Source organism: Phyllobates terribilis, unplaced genomic scaffold, assembly GCF_046119375.1.
Source record: "Phyllobates terribilis strain yellow unplaced genomic scaffold, ASM4611937v1 Scaffold_3__8_contigs__length_932513732, whole genome shotgun sequence".
In the NCBI taxonomy this organism is placed as follows: domain Eukaryota; kingdom Metazoa; phylum Chordata; class Amphibia; order Anura; family Dendrobatidae; genus Phyllobates; species Phyllobates terribilis.
Genome location: NW_027362763.1, coordinates 352,068,699 through 352,095,333, shown reverse-complemented (window position 1 = coordinate 352,095,333; position 26,635 = coordinate 352,068,699). Strand labels below are relative to the sequence as shown.

The following is a 26,635-nucleotide window of genomic DNA, read 5'->3' as shown; positions in this document are numbered from 1 at the left end:
ATCACGGACCCAGTAATTATTCACCTTGGATCCCTGGGGTCCAAGGAGTCTTTTACCAGAGATATGATTAGCAGCAGGAAGGCTACATTACCTCACAGCAGAGAAACTGAACCCTCACTGTGCAGATCTGACCAAAAACCCTTTGTGTCAGTTGTATGGAATCTTCTGGAACGGTTTGCAGAACTTCAGTAAAAGGTACAAACTGATTATTACCCCGTCTAATGCTGATTCTTCTCTGCTGCATCATTCCTGTTCCAACCCCCCTGGTTGGGAAGGGTTAATCATCTGGCACTGATCATCACCTAACTCCCAGGGACCTTCATCAGTGCCCGGCCATACCAGGACGAACATCCCAACTGGCGTCACAAACCTTTTAATTATTTTATTATTAAGTTCACCATTGGCAAAGACTGGCGTGCGCCCCTTGGTCGGACTTCATGAGCACTTGGACTACTGTGCACCAGTACCATGACTGCAGTGGCCGGCGGCACACATACATGCCATAAAAATACTGCAGCCTGTTGATGCTGTTATTATTTTGGCATTTATCTATCATTTTTTTGATTACTCTTTTTTGGAAAGGGGGAAATTGTGATTCAAAAAATAAGAGTTAATTTTAGTGTAGTAAAAAGGTATGGTAGAAAAAAAGTCACAATAGCAAAAGATGGAGTAATATAAAAGAAAATAAAACCCTATACCATGGCATCTGGTAATAAGAATATCAAAGCTTATAGTATCTGGGACTGCTGTCAGCTGATATTGAACTAGGACACCAATAATAGAATGTTGGTCGTGTAATAGGGAATGTCATGATCCCATATAAGTGAATGGTTGTGAGTGCTTTCGTATATGGTAAGATTACCTTGGAGTTTTTCAGATTCCTCTGTGGTCATTACTCTCTCAAACCACTTCTCTCACAATCTGAAACAATCGTCCCCTTCCCACATCTCTTCTTTACTACTTGGCCTGCGATCATGAGGGAAGCCAGCCAAGACATTAGAACAAATTATACAGTATGAAAAAAGATAATCTATAAAGTGATTCTGAAGGTCATGATGACCTTTGGGGAGTGTGCCAGAACACCCCCTCTCAATTGGCTCTACTTTATATTTCTCCTCCCTTCTTACTTCTTGGACCTGGCAGCGAGGAGCCAGTTCTTTCATTGTATCTTCAGTTTAATAAGTTTTTCAGCTTTTACACAGCAGGTCAGTGACATGACCGTGGACACTGTGGTCACTATGTACTGTATATGTGTATCCATGTTATCTATCCATGTCTCAGTCACACAGAACAATTTAATAAACTGTTGTATTCCAGCATTAATTTCATGATGCCTCATATTGTAATCAGCAATTATAAAGCATATTCTTGAACGTATTTATGTAGTTAATAATTTACCCTGGACAGGCTACCAATGTTAAAACTGCAGGCCATTAATATATTACATCTTCTTACATTCCTCTTAGGAAGGACACTAATAGCTGGAGATGCATGCATTTTCTTGTCACTGGGAAATGTAAATGCTCATGTTTTAGCACTGTATCTGCATCATACAGAAAAGCTTTCAGCTGGGAAGTACGTCCTTTCTGCAAATTCCAGTAAGTCCAGTATGACATTTATAGTGATGGGGAGGAACATCATGTTTAAACTAATTCTGGGGACAGAGTACCGACCTCACAAATTATATCTGCAGCAAAAATCAATACATCATTTCCCAGACTGTCATACTTGTCTGCATTTAACCCTGTAGTACCTGGCAGTGGTGTGGCTATATACAGTATGTTGGTGCAGTGATTGCAGTCACACATGGGGCCTCAGTGCTTGGATCAAATTCTGCCCTATTGTGTGATGGCTTTTCATCATGATAATGTAATAACCAGGGGCATAGCTACAGAGGTGCAGTTGTAGTATTTGTACCTGGGCCGTAGAGCCTGAGATGTTACTGTACAGTAGATACTACCATTTTTGAACTTATGGATAGATGCTACATGAAGTTACTGCATACAACTGGGTCCTGATCTAATTTTGCAGAAAGGTCATGTAGCTTCAAGCGACACTTATACTGGATAGGTTTCCTCCTTGTAGCTATCTGGACTTTGGCAAGCATTGGGTTAAAATTGTAAAAATGAAATCAGATATTACTCATTCTCCCCTGTGATCAACGCTGCCACAGTCTATGTTTACTGGCTGCAGTGGTGACTACAAGTGCAGGACTACAGCACACATCACTGCTGCAGTCATTCACTGAGCTCAGCGGCTGTGCCAATGTAAACAGGTTGAGCCGCTGAGCTCAGTGATTGGTTGCAGTCATGATCTGCGCTGTGCACGGTGCAGCCCGCGGGCCGGACTGTAACAGCCAGGGGGCCGGATGTATCCCGCAGGCCGCAGTTTACCCACCCCTGATCTAAGGGATAAGGTTTCTCCTTGTGGAGAGTGACAAGCAAGGCCTGGTAAGTCAGAGTGAGGAGACTTATACGCCATGCATGCTCCTCTGGGAAATTAAATATGCAAATTGCCTCTTCAGAGATGAAGGGGACTAGAACTCTAGTGCCACCTATAGGAAGTAGCAATCCTAAAAGTCAATATTGACTCTTTAACAAGCCTCCTCTTCCTCTTTGAAGAGGCAATTGTGCATACTCCATGTTAGAAATAGCACAGGATAAAGGGGATGTCTGTATTTCCCAAACTCACAAAATAATGGAAATATATAGCAGCTAGGTGAGAAAGAATAAAACTTAGCAAACAGCAGGGTGAGCAGTGGACACTCAGCCTTGATCTTATACAATGCGTGCATATGTCCTCCCCTGATGATGTATTAGGAGAAACGCGTCGGGAGGCACGCAGGGATATATTGGACAAGTCCAGCTGAGGGAAAGCTGTGGGCTGCCCTTGTAAGGAGTTATGGGGTGAGAGATTTCCTTGTGCACTTCATATATACTGTATATGACCACTGTCATTCTCAGGTAATGTTTGTGGAGTATCACTCTACAGGTCTGTTATACATATACAAATTTTTTGCACACTACTGTGGCTGTCTGTTTAATTTATTCTATATCTCAGTAAAACGGTAGGCATTTTCATTTCATATTACCGTAGCTCTTTTGATATATTCATTATTAAAAGCTACGTTTTATTAATTCTCACCTGGCTGTTCTACATAGTCCATGTTACAACTAACATTTTCCTCCACCAGAAATGTTACTCCTCTCCAGTCACCACTTTGGTGAAGCTGGTCAGCATCAGTGTTAAAACAACAAATGTAGCAATTTTTTTGCTCAACTACAAGATGTGCAAAAATTTTGTGACATTTCAAGTTGTTTTACGACAGAATTCGGGCGTAAACACCTTGATGAATCAGGCCCTAGTGTTTATCTGCCGCCACAACTAAATAGAGCTCCCAGCAATGAGACTTTTCCAGCTCCCATTAGTTGGAATAGTAGCTGTAGAAATCCATATGCAACGAGCACCCCCAGTGATGGCTGCAAGCGCCCAGAAAGTCATCATTAACAGCTATGACTGACTGTGTGACATAGAGCAAGGGCAGCTAGGACCACACTATGCCACAACGTGATGTGACAGAGTAGCCGTTCGGGATAAACCCTACTTTTAGTGTTTTTTTACTTGTGTATAGGTCCATAAATGAGTGTCAACAAATTCTTGAAATAGTGGGATTGATGGGGAGGAAAAAGGCACAGTGAGGGCAGAAGCTAGATTCATTGGCAATGCAAGGGGCATGATACCTAGAGTACCCCTGGCATTACTTCTACATAGACCTAGGCCAGGAATTGACAGCCTCTTGGTCACTCACAGCCCCTTTATGTTTGGTGGATGAAACATCAGTCAACGCAATATAAAGCACCACCTTATACTTTTAATGTCCATAGTTCCTCAATACATTGCATAATGAATACCTGAGTATTCATTATGACTATAGCACATAATATATGACATAACGATGTCTAATAATTAGATGTGTATTTCATAAGCACAGCTCAAGATCTGTAGTATTATCTTAGTTAATCACTTGTTTGCAATAATTTCATTTGGAACTGGTATATTAAAAGATGCCAAATTACTATCCAGCTCCAGCCAAGCAGATAACCTTGTTCCCCTGGCTGTCCTAGATACATTATTCTAGGGCAGAAGGCCAAGCCAGTGGCAGTTTAATGCCTGCCTAATTGATAGGCAGCTGATTGCTACTCCATATGGCACAATGGTCCCAGCATGCTGTGATAACCAACAGGAAAACATCCCGATAATCCTAATACTTTAAGGGAACATATCTTCAAAATGTTCTGTTTGCTCCTAAGGTCACCACTGTCTAATGTTTCAATCACTTCTAGCAGACAACTTAATCATCCTTATGTTGCATTCATTTTAATGAGCTAATCTTTAATGTATGTATCAATATATTCAGTAATGTGTTTCTATAAGGAAATTGATGAATAGTCAGTGCACATCTGAGTCTGAAGAGAGGTGTCCTGGGACTTTGGGAGGCCACATGTCCTCTACATCTTTATGCTCCACTTATGTATCTCTGAACAGCTGTGAGTCTTCAATGTTCACTTCATTTAGTGTTCAGCTCATTTACTCCTAATTATCTTATGCCAGTGGCAAAGAGGACTTCTGGGGGGCTATTTACTTCTGCTTATACCAGAAATGGGCACCAATATTGTGCTCTGTAATTCTGAAGTTTGTATCTTTAATTTACTTTAAACTATACTTAAAGGAGTAGGTACTAAAATTATCTTAAAATGTGTTTGTGTTATAAATATATTGAACTTACTACCATACTTTTCATCTCAAACGTGCTTCAATCTTCAGCTCTGGCAACTCCAATTCTACATTGTGCTTGACAGAGGAGAGCATGTAAGATAGGTGTCACGCAGGGCTGGCGTCAGCACCCAGCGTATCCGGGCAAGTGCCGAGGCCCTGGGCCATCAGGGGGACCCACTCGCAATAGTGGCCCAGACGCCGCTTCCCCAGGATCTCTGCAGGACCTCTCTCCGGCACTGCTGCTTAATTGCCGGCACTTCCCCAGACATGGTTGCGTGCAGTGTGCTGTGCAGCTGTGTCTGGTAGTAATGATGTGGCTGATGTGCTTGTGTGTCACCCTTGCCGTAACATTACTACCAGACACAGCCGCACAACGCACTGCATGCAACCATGTCTGGGGAAGTGCGACAATCAAGCAGCAGCACCGGCAGTCCTGCAGAGATCCTCTGGGAGCAGCGCCCGGGCCCTGACGGCGACTGGGCCCCCCCGATGATCCAGGGCCATGTCTCTGATGGCCAAAGACTTGCCTGCGGCCCTGCAGGGCTGGACGGGACACAGGCCTGGGCAGGTAAGTGAGGCTTGTTGCCAGCTTCCCCAATCCCTATATTAAATATATTTCTAACGTGTGTGTGCATGCTTGACTGTGTATATACATTTATGTCTGTTTTATATGTGTTTTTAAGCATTTATGTTCAAATATGTATGTATGTCTGTATGTGCACATACCTGGGTATATGTTTGTGTATGTGCGTCTGCGTAATGTATGTGTGCATATTTGTGTGCTGCGTATGTGTGTGCACGCATATCTGCATGTGCGTGCATGTCTGCGTACCGTGCGTATGTGTGTGCATGTCTGCGTGCTGTGTGCATGTGTGTGTGCATGTCTGCGTACTGTGTGCATGTGTGCGTGCATGTCTGCGTACTGTGTGTGCGTGCATGTCTGTGTACTGTGTGTGCGTGCATGTCTGCATTCTGTGTGTGCGTGCATGTATACATACGGTGTGTGCGTGCATGTTTGCGTACTGTGTGTGCGTGAATGTCTGCATACCATGTGCATGTCTGCATATGTGAAGGATGAGGGGACAGCCTGGGCCCTGTGTTGTATATAAATATTTCTTCGCCGTATCTGTGCATCATGAATCGTGGTATCCGTTAAAGGGGCCCACTTAGACTCTTTCGCCCGGGGCCCACAAAAACCTGGAGCCGGCCCTGGTGTCACGGAAGGTGTGGGAAAGACTAAGTGTAACACGAAGGGATGAGGGGAAGGGAGTCCAGACTCTAGGGAAAGGGGGAGAGGAAACCTCCTAGGCTGATCTGATATCACCCCTAACTTCTAATGTCTCCCCTAACGTCCCTATATTGGTTCCTCACCAATCGCCGCACAGGAACCTAAACCATGTATTTACCTGGAGCTTGGCCCTGGATAGGGTCAGTCGCCACTAACAACTAAAGACAACAAGTGAGACAAACACGGGGGAATAGTAACTTAGCTTGAGCCGACTTCAAAGAGATTACACTACACGTCCTCCTAGCACCAGAGAGGAAGAAAACAGACTGCAGTAGCTCCAAGCCTTAACAAGGAAACATGTGAATATCACTGGCGCCTCCCTGTAGCAAACAGAAAGTATAGGCCTGGGTGTCAATTTGAAGGAGGGAGGTAGCTGCTGGGTCCTAGAGTGATACAGATCTAAGAAGGTGTCTGTAATGCCAAATGAAGAGATCTTCTGCAACCAACTGCAGAGCGACTGTCTGTCACATCTGACACACCCGTGACAATAGGTGGCTCATCTTCGTTTAGGCATCCACTGTGATTGAGAAGGGGGCTGGCTAGCTATTGGAATGAACTGGTCAGCCAGCCACTTCACATTACACCCAGGGGTGGATTAAGAGTAGCAAGGGCCTCGGGCAGTTTAGAAGGCGCACCCCCCCACACACACACAGACACACGCACACAAACACCTGATGTATCACGTGACATGTCACATGATCCCCTGTGATAGATCATGTGATAGTTCATGTGAAATTAATTTGGCACAATATTAATATATTAATTATAATAATTTTTGTTATATTAATTGTATGACTTAATATTAAGCACAATTAAGTATGCTTACATCCCCTATATACAGTATGAGACGCTACAAACAATATGAGCTGCCACAACCCTCCTATACACAGCAGGAGGCCACACGTAGCCATCTATACACAGCAGGAGGCCGCACGTCGCCATCTATACACAGCTGGAGGCTACACGTAGCCATCTATACACAGCAGGGGGCCTCACGGCACCATCTACACACAGCGGGAGGCCGCACGTAGCCATGTATACACAGAGGGAGGCCGCACGTAGCCATCTATACACAGCGAGAGGCAGCACGTAGCCATCTATACACAGCGGGAGGCCGCACGTAGCCATCTATACACAACGGGAGGCCGCACGTAGCCATCTATACACAGCGGGAGGCTGCACGTAGCCATCTATACACAGCAGGAGGCCGCACGTATCCATCTATACACAGCGTGAGGCCGCACATAGCCATCTATACACAGCAGGGGCCGCACGGCGCCATCTATACACAGCGGGAGGCCGCACGGTGCCATCTATACACAGCGGGAGGCCGCACGGTGCCATCTATACACAGCGGGAGGCCGCGCGCACCCATCTATACACAGCAGGGGGCTGCACGACGCCATCTATACACAGCGGGAGGCCGCACACAGCCATCTATACACAGCGGGAGGCCGCACGTAGCCATCTATACACAGCGGGAGGCCACACACACACACAAACATATACTCCTATATATACATACATACATATACACACAGACATATACATACATGCATAAACACATTTGAAACACAAAAATACATATAAACAGACATCACACAATGATACTGCCTGCACAGACACACACTCACTCAATCACATACTCAATCACTCACACTCAATCACTCACACACACACTCACACACACACTCACACACACACACACACTCAATCACACACTCACACACACTCAATCACACACTCAATCACTCACACACTCACTCACTCACCATCCCCTGGCTCGGCTCCAGTCGTCCAGCTCCTCTCCGGTGCAGCAGTGCCGCGCACAGGGCCATGTCTCCTAGCTGTGACGCGGCCGGGCCAGCACAGAGGCAAGTTAACAGGTGCAGTGCTGGCCCGGCCGAAGAAGAAGCAGCGGCCGTGCGCCGCTGCTGGGGGAGCAGTCCGAGTCCCCCCCGCCTCTGCCTGCCGTTATGTGCCGCATTGGCGCCCACATATTATAATGAGGGCAATCTGGCCATCTGGCCATGGGCCCCCCGGAGCCCGGGCCCCGGGAGGTAGCCCAGATTGCCCTCATTATAATCCGCCTATGATTACACCTCATAAAGGAAATGCTCTCCTGTGCCGTGCAGATATAGGAAGTACAGTTGTCGGGACCCAGGACCATACTAATAAACTAACTAAAAGTATATAAATAAGTTCACTATATTTATATTCCAGATACATTTTAAGATATTTAAAGGTCACCTAACAGCGGACACATGCTGCCCAAACCACAGGCTGCATGTATCAGATACTGGTTGCATAGTTTCTGCCATGTATATTTGATTCTGAAATGCTGCAGCGTTTTTGAAGAAAACTTTCTTTAAATACCAGCCCAGGACCAAGCTGCGATCCCCATCTGCTGCAATGACTGACAGGTAATAATAATAATAATTTTATTTCTATAGCGCCAATATATTCCACAGCACTTTACAATAGAGAGGTGACATGTACAGACAATAAAGACATCATAAAGTAACACATAGTTCACCAGTTACAGGAGGAGCGAGGGTGCTGCTCGCAAGCTACAATATATAATAACCCTATACATGCACCTGTGAGTCTTGGTCCTTGGCCGTCTTTGCTGCAGCGTTTCAGAGTCAAACATACATGTCTGAAATCATACAGCCAGTGTCTGATACTTGATGCATAGTGCAGCATGTATCACCTGTCAGGTTCCCTTTATGGCTCTTTCAGACGTCCATGATCATTTGTCCGATCTCAGATGGTAATGCACTGACTGACCGCATATCTTCCGAACCGAGGGTGACAGCCTCATAGAAATATATGAAGCTGTCATGATTGGGTTGAGTCTGACATCGGACCGATGATCATGAACATCTGAATGAGCCCTTAACCCCTTACTTGCCTGGGGCGTATTGGTACGCCCCAGGCCATCACCCCCGGTTCAGCATGGGCTCCGGCGCTGAGCCTGCACTGAACCGGGCATATGTCAGCTGATTCTTACAGCTGACATGAGCCCGCAACAGCCGCGTGAGGAATCGCGATCCACCCGCGGCTGTTAACCAGTTAAATTCTGCTGTCAATCTCTTACAGCGGCATTTAACAGCGCCGCGCCGGAAGCGCGTCACTTACCCTGCCCATCGGTGACCCCATCATGTGATCACGGGTCACTGATGGGTGGTCATGACAACCCTGGGTCTGCAGCAGACCCCAGTCGCTGTCATGTAAAGATCGCTATGAGCGCCACCTAGTGGTTGGCGCTCATAGTACAGGAGCATTTCTGCTACATAGAGGTGATCTGCTCATCACCTCTATGTAGCCGAGGCGATCAGACAGTTGCTGCTTTTAGTCTCCTATGGAGACTATAGAAGCATGCAAAAAGTGTAAAAAAAATGTTTTTAAAAAAATTTAAAAAGTATAAAAGTTTAAATCACCCCCCTTTTGCCCCATTCAAAATAAAATAATAAAAAATAAACCCCACATACACATATTTGGTATTGCCGCATTCAGAATAGCCCGATCTATCAATTTAAAAAAAGAATTAATCCGATCGGTAAACCGCATAACAACAAAAAAATTCCAAACGCCAGAATTACGTTTTTTTGGTTGCACAACATTGCAATAAAATGGAATAACAGGCGATCAAAACATTGTATCTACCCCAAAATGATATCAATAAAAACATCAGCCCGGCACGCAAAAAACAAGCCCTCACCCGGCCCCAGATCCCGAAAAATGGAGACGCTACGGGTCTTAGAAAATGGCATCTTTTTTTTTATTTTTTTTTTTTAGCAAACTTTGGATTTTTTTTCACCACTTACATAAAAGAGAACCTATACGTGTTTGGTGTCTACGAATTCGTAATGACCTGGAGAATAATGATGGAAGGTCAGATTTAGCATCCAGTGAACATGGTAAGAAAAAAAAAAAACAACAACTGTGGAATTGCATTTTTTTTGCAATTTCACCGCACTTAGAATTTTTTTCCCGTTTTCCCGTACACGATATGGTAAAACTAGTAATGGTGTTTAAAAGTACAACTCGTCCCGCAAAAAATAAGCCCTGCACACGGCCATATTGACCAAAAAATAAAAACGCTATGGCTCTGGGAACAAGGGGAGCAAAAAACGAAAATGCAAAAGTGGAAAACCCAAGGTCGTAAAGGGGTTAATGAAAGAAAAAGAGGGAACCAACTATATAAAAAGTGTAATAAAAATATTTCCTTCTCTAAAATGAGTGTAACAAAAATAGAGCAAAAGTGGCAAATATGTAATTAATTTTCATAACGTTCATTAAATAAGTAATCCACCAATTAATCTGATAGTGGATACCAGCTGTAATGGGGGTCCGCACCTCGTTTCAGTCAAAGTACACTGCAAGGTTATCATAGGCAGCTCTTTGTGATGATGAGAATTCATGTGCTTGCTCCCATCAATTCCTAAGGATCCAGCGACACTAAGGATGAATATGGCTCTTTTTGCCTCATGTAAACATTTTGCCATTGAACATTTCTGTGGACATCATCATATAACACATGTACAGGACATGGACGACTGTGATACAAGCACCACAGAACGTAGGCATTATTAATGCAGAAACTTTGCATTTCTCTTTAAGGCAATGACAAGTGGGCTTTGGAGAACCATCAGACAGTAATGAATTCCCTCACCTCACAGTTTCTTTCATTATCTATTTCCTTTACCCGTTTCCCCTCTATTTTTCCTGTCTCCAACTGGCAATAATTTACTCTGCTTTCTGTGCTAAAATTGCACAATTACACAGATCAAAACAGGTTTTTCTAACTTCCTCCTAGTATCAGTCATGTAAATTTGCACATTAAGAGCCATTTCCAGGTCCCTGATGGATCCACCATTTGCTATGGAAATAAACTGCCATCGGCTGTAATGTCACTTCAGCTTGAAGAGGCAATTAGTGCTAAACATTCAATCCAACACGTGCACAGGCAGCACTATGCGGTAATGAAGGATGTGCAGCACAGTTCACCTTGTTTTTAAGGGGTTAATGTCCTCCTATGGCACACTAGTGGCTGCGTTGCCATTTCTTGTATGTTCAGGGTGATGGCAGTATAGGTAGTCAGTATGACGCCTTACTATACACATTTACTGTTGCCGTCACCTCGGGGAGCCCTAAATTCTCCGTGACTCAGTCTTGACCTCGCTGGACATTTATGAGGCATGGAAATGTCGCAAGTGGCTGTCACTGTAACGTTACAGTTCCATTATTTAGTGTCTCTGATATTTTACAATAGGACTCTGAAATTCAGAGCTTAGCTGCTAAGAGGTTCACATCGAACGTCAAAGCAGAAAGAAAGTATTATCAGAAATCCCTGTACCTTCCAAAAATGAGAGTGACTACATGCATGCCCATACATCCCTGTATTTCATGTGGCCCTCATGAGGGTCTCCAGCCAACAAAGGAGTCTAAATGCTATATTATATGATTAGGACCTTGTGATTTTACATTATGTTCAGTCGCCATTGTGACTTTGAGACACCACTCCTCATCAAGAGGGGTGGTCCTCTCAAAGAAGTGGGTCTATATACATAGGATATGAGTAAAATGAAAATCGGTCACAAAATCTTGTCTAAATAAATGGGTCATCTTCTCAGAGAGTTTTGGAGAAGTTTCAATTAATATCCAGACAAATTTATGGCCTGAGTCATATTTAGTTGATGGCGCCAACAGAGCAGTTGTATGGAATTTCATTCCCTTGTGACTCTACTCTCTTGGCAGTCACAAGAAATCAGGAGCGATCCTATCTGTGTATAAACAGATTGTGGTCATATACTGTAGAACACCCTTATAATCCATTTCCTGCTCCAATGGGTGGAGATCTAACTTTTTGGCAGCACACCAATTATCTTAAAGGAGCACGACATCACCTTCAATATTTACACTGATCGATACAGCTCTATACATTAGTAGTGGCTGTTCTCGGTATTGCGGTTTATTCCAGGACTTCTCTCATGCTGCACTAGTTTTCTGGAATGCACTACTCCAGACAATCCAGTTAATTCCCAGTATCCACAGTTGTAAGCAAGCCCTAAAAACACATTTCTTTAGACTGACCTATCACTTCACCTCACTAATCTAAGTATTCCCTGTTCTCCCTTCCTTGCACTGAAAAGCACCTTGTATTTGTACTTGTACACATATTGGCTGAAGACTGGTTCATACAGCGTTATTTGAATACCCCTATATATTAGATTGATGAATGGACCATACAATACAAGCACTTTTCTTTTTACCTTTTGTGTCCCTACCCATCCCCTCATAGATTGTTAGCTTACGAGCAGGACCCTCACTCCTCTTAGTATGTATTAAACTATGTGTTACACCGTAATGTCTTATCTTGTTTGTACAAGTTCCCTTTTGATTGTAAAGTGTTGCAGAATATGTGGGCACTAAATAATTTAAAAAACATTATTATTATTATTCCAAAAAGCTGTAATATCAGGTACAGTTGACACAAGAGCATAACCGTGTCTCCATGTGCATTTCACTAATGGCAGCACAAATTTAAACTACAGTATATAGTAATAATATTTCTGTGCATTCCCTAAGGCAAGGTTTACTCCACACTGGTGAGTCTGTGGCATGTGTGGGGCAAGATGAAATGCATTGGAAGCACAGCAGAGACACTATAAAGGACCCCATACACATTAGGCTAGTAGTGGCCAAACTGGTTGATATCGACAGGCTTAGCCAACAGATTAATGTGTTTGGGAGTCACCTGATTCTCCCCCAGTTATAATAATGAGGGATTCAGCATGTCCGATTTTGGACTACTGATCTTTTTGTTCTCGGAAAGATAACCCGCCACCAGAGGAGTCTGGCAGCATCTCTTTTCTGAAAATTTCTCATCTCGTGTATGTTATATGCCCATATTGACTCTGGCCATATGTTTCCACTTTAAAAAAAAGTCGTGCCTAATAAACAATGATATCAACCACTACAAGTTCTTCAGGTCCTTCAAATAGGTGATAGTCAGACGGTCTATCCTACAGATTGGCCAAAAAGTTTAATGAACCGAAAAAAACTTTAATATTAATTGTTAATCCGCAACTATTTGCTGACGGAGAGTGTCCTAGGAGAAAAAATTAATGTGATTTAACCTTGTGTAATACTGCTTCAGGTCACAAGGTGGAGATGCCATTCTTTTCTGTGAAATTCTTAAGTGCGAATACTGAACATTGCTATAGTCTAGGTAATAAGGACAATTTCTAAATGAATTAAAAGTGTTTTCCACATTTAGAAAAGTGGACCCTAGTAAAAAACAAAAAAGATAGTGCTCATTCTTGCCCAATGACAACATGATGACATCATGACAACAGCTTGTATCAGCACTGCAGCTAATCATTAAAGGGGTTTTCCCATGAACAAAAGTTGATTTTAATTAATAGTTCTTGGAATAATTATAACTTTCACAATTGGATATGTTTAAATAAAATGTTCCTGTGCTGAGATAATCTTATAAATGTGCCCCTGCTGTGTACTGTGTAATGGCTGTGTCTGAACTTGCAGGGACATGGCCTGATCATACCACATCTCCTGGGCAGGGGGGACGCAGGAGAGTATACAGACATTACAGCACGGGATTGCAGCTGATTCTGTTTGTGAGGTAAAACATTTCACTGCCTGATTTTAAACAATGTTTTACTTCAAAGAATCATTTGTGATCCCGTGCTGTAATGTCTGTATACTCTTTTGCTTCCTCCCCTGCCCAGGAGATGTGGTATGATCAGACCATGTTTCATGCACAGTCAGACACAGCCATTACACAGTACACAGCAGGGGCACATTTATAAGATTATATCAGCACAGGGACATTTTATTTAAACACATCCAATTGTGGAAGTTATAATTATTCCAAGAACTATTGATTAAAATCAACTTTTGTTTGTGGGAAAACCCCTTTAAGCTGGGAAGCTAGTACCATTAAAGAAGCACACCCATTACATTTTTTATTCATTAAATGTGTGTATATATGCATGTAGTGAAGTGTGAGAGTAATAATATATTCACCTAGCGCTGCTCTCTCCTGTGTCCAGCTCCGTTCTTCTTCTCTTCTGAGTGATGTCATCTCTTTGCAGATTCTCCGGGTCACACTGCACTCTGCATGACCCAGAAGTGGTTTTTACAATGTAAGGCTATGGGGCATCAGAACAAGGCTCCACTGGCTTACATTGTAAAAGAGACTTCCATCTCACACATAGAGCATAGATGAGCCAACCAGTCTCAATTGTGGTCAAGTCACTGAGAAGAAGAGCAGAACGGCACTGGATCCCAAAGAGAGCTGCAGTAGGTGAGTGTATCAACACACTCACACTACATTACATGCATATATACATACATTTAAAGGGGATATCTGGGACTTTGTGAAAAACAAAATATGTCTCTAAGCACTAACAGGCAGGTAGTTGCTACTTACCTTCCTGCTGTGCATGGCGCCGTTCTTCCCTGGCACAGAGCGGGCACAGACTGCTCCTGCAGGCGATTCAGCTGCCTGTGCTGACATCACGTCAACAGGCCGGCAGCTTCTTTACCACGCCAATCTGTTGAAGGGGTGGGACTTCGATGTCATTCTGATTAACAGCCGGATACCTGCTGCCTAACTGGGGGAGCCAACTGTCAATCAGAATGACGTCAGAAGCCACGCCCCATTAACAGAGCGGAGCTCAAAAGAAGCCGCTGCTCTGTTGACGTGACATCAGCAGAGGCAGCTGGATATCTGGCAGGAGGCAGGCACAACAGGCAAGTAGGTAGCAACTACCGGCCTGTTAGTGCCTAGGCAGATTTTTTGTTTTTCACAAAGTCCCAGATATCCCCTTCAATGAATAAAAAACATAATGGGAGTGCTTCTTTAACAACAGCCGAGCCACTGAGCTCAGTGTATGGCCATAGTGGTGATGCATGTTGTAGTTGTGACGTCACGGCTAAAGCCAAAACACAGACACCGATGGAGCGTCGGGGAACCAGTGCTGGACTGAGGGTGGGTGAGTAATATCTGTTTTTTACTACTATCTGATCTTTTGGACTTAATTTTCTAAAATAGGAAAACCTATTTCAAGGAAACCTGTCATTTCCACAAAATTTTACTTGCAGATATAGTGGCAATCTGCAGGCAAATAGCATTTAATTAATGCATGGCTACCTTAGTGGAGCAGCAGCCACAGGGATAAAATAAAGTTATATCCTCCCTGCAGCAGCTCACATCCAGTGATCTGTTAAAGTCACCACGTGCACTATAATTCCTCCCCAGCACTTTGATTGACAGCTTGCTCTGCACACACACTGCAAGACAGTCAATCATTGTGCCAGTGAGTATCTACAGTGCACTATCTGTGGTGAATGTAACCGCTCCCTGCACTGCCTCAATGACTGGAAGCAAGTGGCTGCAGGGAGGATATAACTTAATTTTCTCCCAGTAGTCACTTCTACAGTAAGGCAGCCATGCATTATTTAAACGCTATTTTTCTTATAGATTTCCACTATATCGGCATATAAATAGAGTTTCTGGAAGTGACAGGTTCTCTTTAAGGAATAATAATATTGAAATATAAAATGTAGTCATATATTAGAAAAGATATTCTAGGCTTATGTTATTACATTTTTTTTAACTCTGCAGATATGAAAACTATGCACAGAAAATAATTAATACGTGTTATAATAATAAACAACAATTGTTACAATTTCATTCAATCTGAAGAAAGATATTTTGATATTAGGTGAAAAGCTTTGAATCAGGAATCTCTGAGATGTCTTATAGAACGCACAATATTATTAAAGAGGTTCTCCAGTGAGAACAAGTTATCACCTATCCAGAGAACTTATTGATTTTTGGGAATCCAACATCTACCAATCAACAGAAAGGGGCACTTTATCCCATCTAGAGTTTGCATGGTCAACCAGTGTTCCCTTTGGTGCCGCCGAGTGTCGTACTTGGCTTTTTCCCTGCAACCCCATAGATGATGAATGAAGCACTGGTCATATATGCGCATTGCTGCTCAATTTTAAAGATTGCTGCTCAATTTCTTATGATAAAACTGTCCTATTGGGACAAAAGTTTCCTGTTCTGCCGATCAGTGGGATCCCAGTAGTCGGACATCCAATGATCAACAAGTTATCATTTATCCTGGGCAGTATGGTGGCTCAGTGATTATCACTGCAGCCTTGCAGCGCTGGGGTCCTGGGTTCAAATCCCACCAAGGAAACATCTGCAAGGAGTTTGTATGTTCTCCCCATGTCTGTGTGGGTTTCCTCCAGGTTCTCTGGTTTCCTCCCACACTCCAAAGACATACTGATAGGGAATTTAGATTGCCCCCAATGGGGACAGTGCCAATAATGTCTGTGAAGCACTGTGGAATTAATGGCACTGTATAAGTGAGTAAAATAAATAAATAAATCCTGTTCATAGGTGATAATAGCTAGTTTTCACCAGAAAACCCCTTTAACTTATGTATCATATAGGATATAAACAAGTTCTACCCTTTAGAAATCTCTTATACAATTTATGTATGGTCTAATCTGCTTTAGGTTGGATGACATGTTTTTGGCTTAAAAAGTTTTGTATTAATTTGTAGCAAATTAGGAAAAAAAAGGCAGCCAGATGCTTTATTCCAAAAACTGTCTGTGGCAAACGTGTCACTTTTCAATAAGAAATATATGATACATTCGATTATGGTCTAAGGCAGGGTTCCCCAACTCCAGTCCTCAAGGTCCACCAACAGGTCATGTTTTCAGGATTTCCTTAGTATTGCACAGGTGATAGAATTATTGCCTGTGCTGGTGATGGAATTATCACCTGTGCAATACTAAGGAAATCCTGAAAACATGACCAGTTGGTGGACCTTGAGGACCGGAGTTGGGGAACACTGGTCTAAGCTACATGCTGAGCCCAAGTACTAAGTGCAATCATTTGTACAGTAGAAAGCTAAAGCATTGCATGAACGAAGTTTACTTATACTTGTATATATAGAGGATATACTACTGGGTAGCCAGATTATAACAGTCATGAAGCACGACAAAAAGGAGAATAGCTCCAGAGTTGGCATGACCGGATGGGTGTGGTGGCTTGTGCCAGTGGCTTTGCTGGTTGAACTGAACATTGCTCATTCGGGAACTGCATATTTCTGAGGCAGAGTTACTCTATTTCCCTGTGCTACTGTCTACATTGCTTTTACCATACAACTCCTGTGATTTAATAGAAGCAGGTTAAAGATTCATCTGGAAATGGAAGTTGTAGAGAAAAATTCTAATTTAACACATCAGCCGACTCGTTGTAACATCTTAATTCAATATACACCATGACTCAAGCTTTACAAATTAATAATTTCAGAATTCCTTATCCTGAAGTCTTCGTTTCTCTAGGTATATCACCTCGCTAATTCACACATACTGTAGAAGAATTTTTTTTGGGAGGCCTTAAAAAACTAATTAAAGAAAATATATTTTTTATGTGCTCATCCTGACTGTACCCCTCAAAGATAATTTTCAGAATTGATAAACTTTTCATTTTGGTATAATCTTTATCATCATATTAGAACTTCACACAAGAAGACTGTTCTTAGTGCAAAATATCTAGTATATCATTGTACTTGTTATATTTTCAATGATAACTGATAGGATACTGTATTTAAAATTAAATAAATCAGTTCAGATAACCTCAATAAATAACTAAATGATCAATTCCACAGAAAAGTACTTAGTACTGGGAACATTCATCACTTTGAAGGTCACATAGCAGACTAGGCTTTGAATGCAATTAAATGAGGGTTAGATCATCAATATATCTTGATTCTTTAGTCTTAAACGGAGTAATGGAATATGACTAACTTGAAAGAGAACAAATGATTATTGCACCTAAAAATATTCCTTATGACCTTATTATCTCCTGGTAGATAGCACGGGAGTTTACTATAGGTATTTCAAAGGCTACAAGCGTTAGACTGGTTAAATTTTTGCTAACTCAATAAACGAAACATTTTAAGAAAGACAGTTTTTACATATTTACTGAACTAGACCTGATAGTGGCTTCAGCGCAACCGATCACAAGAGTAGAAATCAGTGTTCAAAAACTTTACAAGTGGATTTGTCAGATAAGAGCTTTCCATCCATAGACTTACCCTGATGACATATCTGGAGGAGTTTTTGTCATCTAAGTTTACCGTCAGTGAGAAGAAGACAGCTGTGCTGTACACTCCTTGTGTCTTATAAAGCAGTTCATTAAAGTCCCACTTGTGTTTGGAGTGTTCTGGCAGATCCCAACCTCCACAATCCTCAAGAACTTGCAGCATTGGGTATACCCCCAAACGGTCAATTTCTTTCATATTGAGACATGACCTAAAGAACTCTTTCACCTTCCTCTCAGAAGATCCCCGATGCTTCCTCCTGACAGGTTGTAAAAGAAGATGCTGCAACTTTTCTTCATTCTGTTCTCCAATAGCTGCTATAGTGCCATAAATCAGCTTCTCCTCTGGTATCCGGTGCCTTCTTAGCCAACCTCCACAAGCAAATGAGTAGAAGTCTGTACAAGGGGGAATAGTTGGATCTATATTGTTGCTGATAAATTTAGAAGCCCTCATAAAAGCTTTTCTTTCTTGGCACTCTTCCAAGCACTGTCCATCCTGGTCCATAGACAGATACTTTAACACCAACATGCACCCTAAAATGACACAAAGACCAGCTGCAAAGACCAGTCCAGAAAGTAGACAAGTTTCCCTCCTGCTCCAGCGTGGTATCCCTTTTGACTGCTTTTTGGAGCTTACTTGGATGTTGAAGCCATTGGAAAGTGTGCTGCTACTATTGTACTTGCTAACATATTTGACTTCCTGGAACTCATCATAGTGGGCTGTCAGAGAATACGTCTTTTCCATGTCTCTGAAGACTTACGTATCAGTATAAGGAGAGAATAATATTACAGACACACCTCAAGATTAATGAGGGGTCAAAGTTCATATCACTGTTAAGTCACTGAAAAAAGATGAGAGTAAGAGAATCTAATGCAACTGTTTTGAAATGTTGATTTGGTGTTCCTCAAATCCAGGGGTAGAGACCTGTAAAAATACATTACTATTATTATTATTATTTGCATTATTTCACACACTTATTCATGAATACAATTGTAATCAGTCACCATATTTTAAAATACAAGCAGTATACATTATTAAACAGATCTTATACACCTGATAAGGCTGGTATACTTACCTTCAGAATCCATATAGGGCCACAGTCAGACGGAATGAATAAATCGGAGCGAGATCTGAACCCAGTGCACGGACTGGCCGGCAGCTCTCTCGACCTGAACCTGACAGCTTCATGTATTTCTATGCAGCTGTCATGCTCAGGTTGGGATAGCCGCCGGCCAGTCCGTGCACTGCGTTCAGATCTCGCTCTGATTTATACGGCTTTATAACCCTTGAAAATTTCCCTCCTTACTATTAAATCTCTTGCATAGTAATTTTATAATTATATAGCCATTCTGATATGCACTTTCAATGTAATTACACCAGTCTCACCAGGTGTAAGAAATATATTTAATAATTTTTACTGTTTCTATTATTAAATCTGGTAACAGATCCATTTTAGCATTCAACTGGCGACCAATGTGTACTAGATACTTGCACTTGAGAGACTAAACATATTCTCCTAATATGCCAATAAGTGCATGAATCTGAATGAAAGGGAACCTGTTAACAAGCTTACCCTGTTATAATTGGCCCCACTGCAGTGAGGTTTTTGTGATGCCCTTATATATTAAATATTTGTACCACACTATCGAAGTCTAGCATATCATAAAAAAAAAAAACACTCTGAGAAGCGGCCCCAGATCATCCTCGGTACCTCCCGCAATCTTTTATAATTCAGCCACCTTGCTTTGATTGATGTGTATAATGTCCCTGCGCCATCCACATCAGACTGATGCACTTTTTCTTATACCTCATGTGCATCTGACAATGTGTATGCATTGTTATTGAGGAGTTAACAAAATTGCAAGGTAGACAACCCAATGTGGATGACATCAATAAAAGCATGGGGGCATCCGGTGCCGCCCATCAGACCACTTGGCAGCAATTAACATATGATGCGGATTCAGGGCCCGATTCATCATTTGCAATTTATTAAAGTCACTTTTCTTGTTTTGCATTGTGTTATTCGCTAGTGTTTTTTGTGGCAAATTCTTCTAAATCGTGCACTCAGTTCATGAATTCAGTGTCATATCAAAAATGCGCTTTCATTTTTTCTTCAACTATTTTTTTCGACTTTTCAGCACTAAAAGTCGCAAATCTTTTGAAAAGTCACCAAAATTGCAAATTGATCCAGAACCTTTCTCCAAGCATGGACTGGAGTGAGAAGTGCCAAAAAATGCAACATTTGTAGAAGTCATGAATTTGTGTAAAACATCTGGATAAGTAAAGTTGTTAAGGAAAAATCAAAAAAGACTTAAAGGGGTTTTCCCACGAACAAAAGTTCATTTTAATAATTGTCTGTGTCTGACCGTGTACAGAACATACCACATCTCCTGGACAAGGGAGGAAGCAAAAGACAATACAGACATTACAGCAGGGGATCGCAGAGGAATCATTTTGTGAGGTAAAACATTTCACTGCCTGTTTTTAAACAATATTTCACCTCACAAAATGAATCCTCTGTGATCCCCTGCTGTAATATCTGTATTGTCTTTTGCTTTTTCTCCTGCCCAGGAGCTGTGGTATGATCAGACCATGTTCCGTACTCGGTCAGACACAGCCATGACTTAAAATGAACTTTTGTTCGTGGGAAAACCCCTTTAAAAAAGAATAACAAGTGAACCTGATAGCTGATACATGCTACCCAAGCCGTGGGCATCTTGTATCAGGCACTGGCTGTATTATCTTAGCTAGGTATGTTTGACTCTGGAAAGTTGCAGTGTTGCAGACAGAATCAAACCTTAAAAGCCACCAGGAACCAAGACTGCACTGTAGACTAGTCGGACGGGCGGGTCCCTGGAGGTTCTCCACCGCCCACTGCCCTGGAGTGACAGGTCTCTGCCTAAGTGCGTTTATAGGCAGAAACCTGTCAGTCCAGGGCCGCAGGCAGGGAGAAGTATGATGTTCTCTGAAATGCCACAGCCAATATTTGATGTATGCTGCCCACGGATTGGACAGCATGCATCATATGTCAAGTTCTCTTTAAGAAGTGGCACAAAACGCGTGAAGCGCAAATTCTAAAGCCACTAAAAAGGAGCAAATTACTCCAGAAAACTACAGAACAGCAATGATGAATAAGAGCCAAACACTTTGGGGTTGATTGATTAAGACTGGCATAGTGCACGCCAGTCTTAATGAAGCGCTCACTGGAGTGCACTGACCAGATTCATCAATCGCCATTCACCGCCTAATGAATCAAAGTGTGTTTGGTGCTCAATGTGTGCCACCATCAGAGATGTACGTCTGGAGTCTGGAGAACATTTGTGGAGTAAGTTACCCCACTGTGCCGTAACTTATGATGAATTTGACCGATGAGCATAACCACGTCCTACTCCTCCCATGTCTCGCAAACACCATGCCCATGTTGGCATAGCTGCCGTGGGACTGGCGGGTAAATGCTAAAAGTTGCAATATTTTTGCGCACAAATATTACAACTAATTACTTGTTGGTGGCAGATTTCTGGCAAAAGCACATTAGTGAATCACTGCCATTATTTTGGGTATACAGGGCAGCAGTAGTAATGTAAAAATGTGTTAGAACAGCGTTACTATCACAATACAACATCCATTTACAACAAGAAAACCCAATAACAGGTTCCCTTTAAACCAGTACCTGTGACTTAGACACAAAAAGAGGCACTATGAAGACCCGGGAGCGGTTTGCAAGCAATCTCTGACCATATACAGTGCAGTAACGTCTCCAAGAAACAGCTGACAAGTATGGGAGTCTAGAATACAATGTGCACTGCAGCATACAATGGTTTATATCCAGATGTGTAAACTGCGTCCTTTATCACATTGGCTGATTTAATAAAGAGTCTCACACGATTGTGGGCTGTGAAATGCTATGACAGGTAGAAGAAATCTTTCTGGCGCAGTTTTCAATTAATGGAGGTTATACTACTATTTCATGGAAAACTGTAGTGAGGAGATATGTAAATCTCATTCATAGTCACAGTCAGCACAGACACCATACCAGCAGTAAGTGCAGCAGAAAATGCTATACTTTATGGTTTCACCTGGTGACTGGCTAAAAACTGTACTTAGCACTGCACACGGTGTCAGTTATGGGGACATGGATTGTTCTTAGAATAGCACCAAAGACTCGATCACAAGGGCTGCGGACTGTTCTATGGATTCTGGCTGCTCTTCCCAATGTGGGATGAGCTGCTAGGTGAATGGCGTAGAATCACGGCCTCATATCACTGATTTGTATCATTACGAAATCGTCTGTCTCTGTGTTTAACAGTGAACAAGATGACGGCAAATGACAGACAGTGGGTGCAAGTCTGGGCCAATCTGTATAAATAAGAGTCCCTGAATGAGTACTGCTTGGTCGGCAGTATGTCAACTCCCATATCAAGCCTGACCGTTTATAACCTGAACCGGAAATATTTATCATATAAATTCTATATAACTCTTTGTGATGTATCTTACAGTGACAGATACCTCTGGATAGAGACAATATTCATACAAAAATTGCATAAAAATTATAATTATACTGATTCCACCCCATAGCACCTTTATATCTGGCATGTCAGGCTCATAGACAGCAGCTCGTCATCAAGAGCTAGTATTTTAGTGGGGTGAGCGGAGTGGTGCAGATAGCTGTAGGTGCTGCGTAATATCAGTTTCATCGGTTTGCTGCTTTGTATGCTCTCCGCATTTTGGACCTTTTGGTGTCATTTTGGCCAATAAGTAAATTAATGCAACTTCTATAAGAGCGCAAAATGTAATGTGAACATTTATATGAATAATTTAGATTTAGATATTATTAAGGCATAGCCAATCAGTCTTTCTCCAGCTGCTTCAGTGTTATAGTTATAAGCATTCCTTGTATTGTATAACCCTATATTAAACAGGACTGTAGCTTTCAATTATTCCACTTTTTTTTTTTTTTGCTCAATTTTCAAAGTTGTGGTCGTAAACACAAAGGATTATCCAGATGACTAGTGGTATATTTTGCAGATATACATTTGATGGCATTGTGGTTAGAAGGAAGTAACCAAATATCTAAATGAATTAAGAAAATAAGACCAGTGATAACGCCAGTGATGTGGACATTGGGGTTTCAAGGGAATCTCTCAGTAAAACCTTCACTAAGATATCAGTGTTGACCAGGCTATGGCAGGGTGAAACACCCTCAACAATACCCATTTAAAGGGAATCTGTCAGAAGGTTTTTGCTACCTCATCTCAGAGCAGCATGATGTAGGCAAAGAGACCCTGATTCCAGAGATGTATCACTAAGTTTACTGGGTTCAGCAGTTGTGACACAATCTTAGTTCTTAGATGCAGCAAGTAGCAGAGCTGAGAAAGCTAACCCCGCCCACACCACAGCTAACCCCGCCCCCACCAGGCTCTCTATGTGCAATGCTATTGAGAGTGAGCTGCCTATTACAGGAGGTGGCGTGGTCAGACTAGCAAGCACATGCCATGTAGTCCCAGCAATGATAGTCACCTGGTGATAAAACCTTCATTGTAAATAAGCAACAGCACACAACCTGATAAGTGACACATTGTTGAATTCTGTGTTTTAACACCTACCTCATGCTGTCCTCAGATTACATAGCAAAAGCTTGCTGACAGATTGCCTTTAGTTGCCAACCAGTGCTGCATTTTTACGAAATTTGTCTATTATTCATATGCAAATTAAGCTTGCAAGTGCATTAATGGGCGTATCCGTGCACTTACAGTCCTCGGCTCTTCTTAGCTTCTTCCCGCTGGCACCATCCCTACATCTTGATTGATAGTGGAGACAGAAGCTATGCTGCATGGCGTAACCTTGGCTCTCTGTTAATCAATAATGTCGGCAGTGCTGGTGGGGAGAAGCTAAGAGGAGTCATAGACTGCAAGTGCACTGATATGCCCACCTGTGCACTTGCAAAGATAGTTTTCATATGAATAATAGACAAATTCTGGTGCTATGAAAAACAAGAAACCCATAGGTAACATGATTATGGGTCCGCAGCATCACTATGCGGACCGCGACCCATAGAGAAATACCACTCCAAAACATTGTATAAGAAAAGGGAGGAGAAAGGATTATATGGTATAATAGAACATTTTTATTAAATACAATGAAGATAATCACATAAAATAACACAATTTAAGAACAGGACAGATAGAAATGCGAACCAGCCATTGAAGGCTTACCAGTTTCCCTAGTGGTTTGAGCTGTGAAGCTCAATGAAGTGCAGAAAGTATAAAATTCCTAGCCAGACCATTGGCTAGGTCTGTAATAGATATGGACTAGAAAGTGTACTGGTGAACCAACCACAGGGGCAATAATGCTTCAAAAGACATAATGCCATTTAATCAATACTAACATGCCCAGTGGCCTTTCAAAGAAGTAGCAAGACATTTTTACCCAAGTGTAGACTGGACAGAAACAGAACTGGGTGGGGAGGAACCCCCACTAAACCCCGACGCGCGTTTTGTGTGGATGAACTGTCGCTTTTTCAAGGGGAGATGTCTGTTCTTAAATTGTGTCATTTTATGTGACTGTCTTCATTGTATTTAATAAAAAATTCTATTATACCATATACTCCTTTCTCCTCCCTTTTCTTATAAAATTTCGGTGCTATGCAGCACAGGAGGACGACGATATAAATATCATTGGAGATGTTTCATCCTATGTCATCCTGCAATATTTCTATTTTTTTGTGAAAATATTACTGACAGGTTCGATTTAAGTTACAGTGGAAAACAGTTCTCATCTCATCTCACCGGATACTTTTTTACATGACTGTCATGATAAAGGGATAAATGGAGACATTTACTATTAAGGTATTATTTGTGTTTCTATTGATTTCTTTAAAAAATCCCCATAATGAGAAAAACCTTTGGAGTGAAATACCAGAAAAATATATTTTCATTGTTACTTTTCATGTGACAGATCAGTGTTGAATGAATTCCTAATGTGCGGAGCATTTTAGACTTGGATTTATGGGTGCATTCTACATGCAGTAATGCTGTGACAATGTTTTATAGCTTTAATGCGTTGTGTCCTGTGTGAGGTTATATATTGGAATGTGGTGTCTTTAATGAGGCCATTTACACAAAAAGCTTCATTATCATGTTGAAAATTTAGTGATTCACGCTAATAAAAGTCGGTGTTTGGGAAGGTGGATAGTACAATGAAAGGTTTAGGTAAACCAGAAGATCATTTCTCCCAACATTTAGCATTTTGTTCATTTATCGGTTGATCGGCAGCTTGTTTACTCCGCACGATTATCAGGAACAAGCGATACCGATAATTGTGTAGTGTAACTGCACCTTGAGAGTCTTAATAACTCTATAAGTATTTATTTATTTTACCCATATCTCGTATCACTCATCTAGGAATGTATAAAGCCAAGGCCATGTAAGAGTAAGGTAAGGAATGTTCCTTAGGTTAATCAGGACCAGAATAATGGTATCAGATTCCATGGTAGTGGTCTCAGTATGTTGGCTTCAGTAGTAATGTCACATCGATAGACAGTATTATTGCTGTACCTATTCACTGAGCTCAGTGGCCATGCCGAGGTAGACAGCTCGAGCAACCGAGCTTAGTGATTGGCTACAGCGGTGATGCTCAACGCCAACAGGACGTCACTGATGCAGACCTGAGCAGTGGTGTTAGGCTGGTGCTGGACCCAGGGAAGGTGAGTACATTCTCTGTTTATTATTTTAGGTATTTTACAATCTTTGGGGCCCATTTTTCTGAAAGTCAAAAACCCCTTTAACTCAGCCAAATGTAATCTGATTATTATTCTTGTCCTGCTTAATGTAAGAAACATACCTACATACTCCTAATGCAGACGTATAGATATATATTCCTTACCTTACTCTTACATAATCTTGCCTTGATATATTCCTGGATGAGTGGTGTGAGATCATCAGCTATGAAAAAACATGAGTTTGTCATATACCTCAGGGAGATATTTACACTACATGTGTCTGTGTTTCGCCACCCAATGGCTGTGATGTAGATTGAAGTCTCAGTGTTTTGCTTGCATGTTGCAATAGTGAATTTGCATGATGGTAATTTGGAGTCCTTAGCAAAAGTTACAGCAAGGTACTGCAGATCCCTTGAAATCTTTAGTTATGTTGAGAATCTGTTTTGTCTGTTAGGTGGCGACAGTGTGAACGTGTACCTAGACGTTGCACTTACACCAACATATGTTCTGGCTCATTTCTTTGGTTTTGCTTTAGATTTTTTGTACCTTGTACAAACAGGGCTGTGGCTCCCCCCTTTTTTGGCTGTGCATTTTGTGTACATATAGCTTCCAACGGGAAGGTGTCTGAACAGTCGGGCCTGGGTCATACTCTGCTCCAATCTACATTGATGTCTGCTAACACTGGGTGAGGTT

General features: G+C 41.9%; 1 protein-coding gene across 1 annotated transcript in view; it reads right to left on the bottom strand.

Annotated features, from left to right (window-relative positions):
- The window catches only part of ECEL1 (endothelin converting enzyme like 1), a 119,923-nt gene that overhangs the window by 84,668 nt on the left and 8,620 nt on the right, over positions 1-26,635 (bottom strand). Inside the window, exon 2 of the mRNA XM_073675251.1 lies at positions 18,220-19,149. Within this exon, the coding sequence (XP_073531352.1) occupies positions 18,220-18,969 (750 nt within the window). The 5' untranslated portion in view covers positions 18,970-19,149. The remainder of the gene's footprint in view (positions 1-18,219; positions 19,150-26,635) is intronic.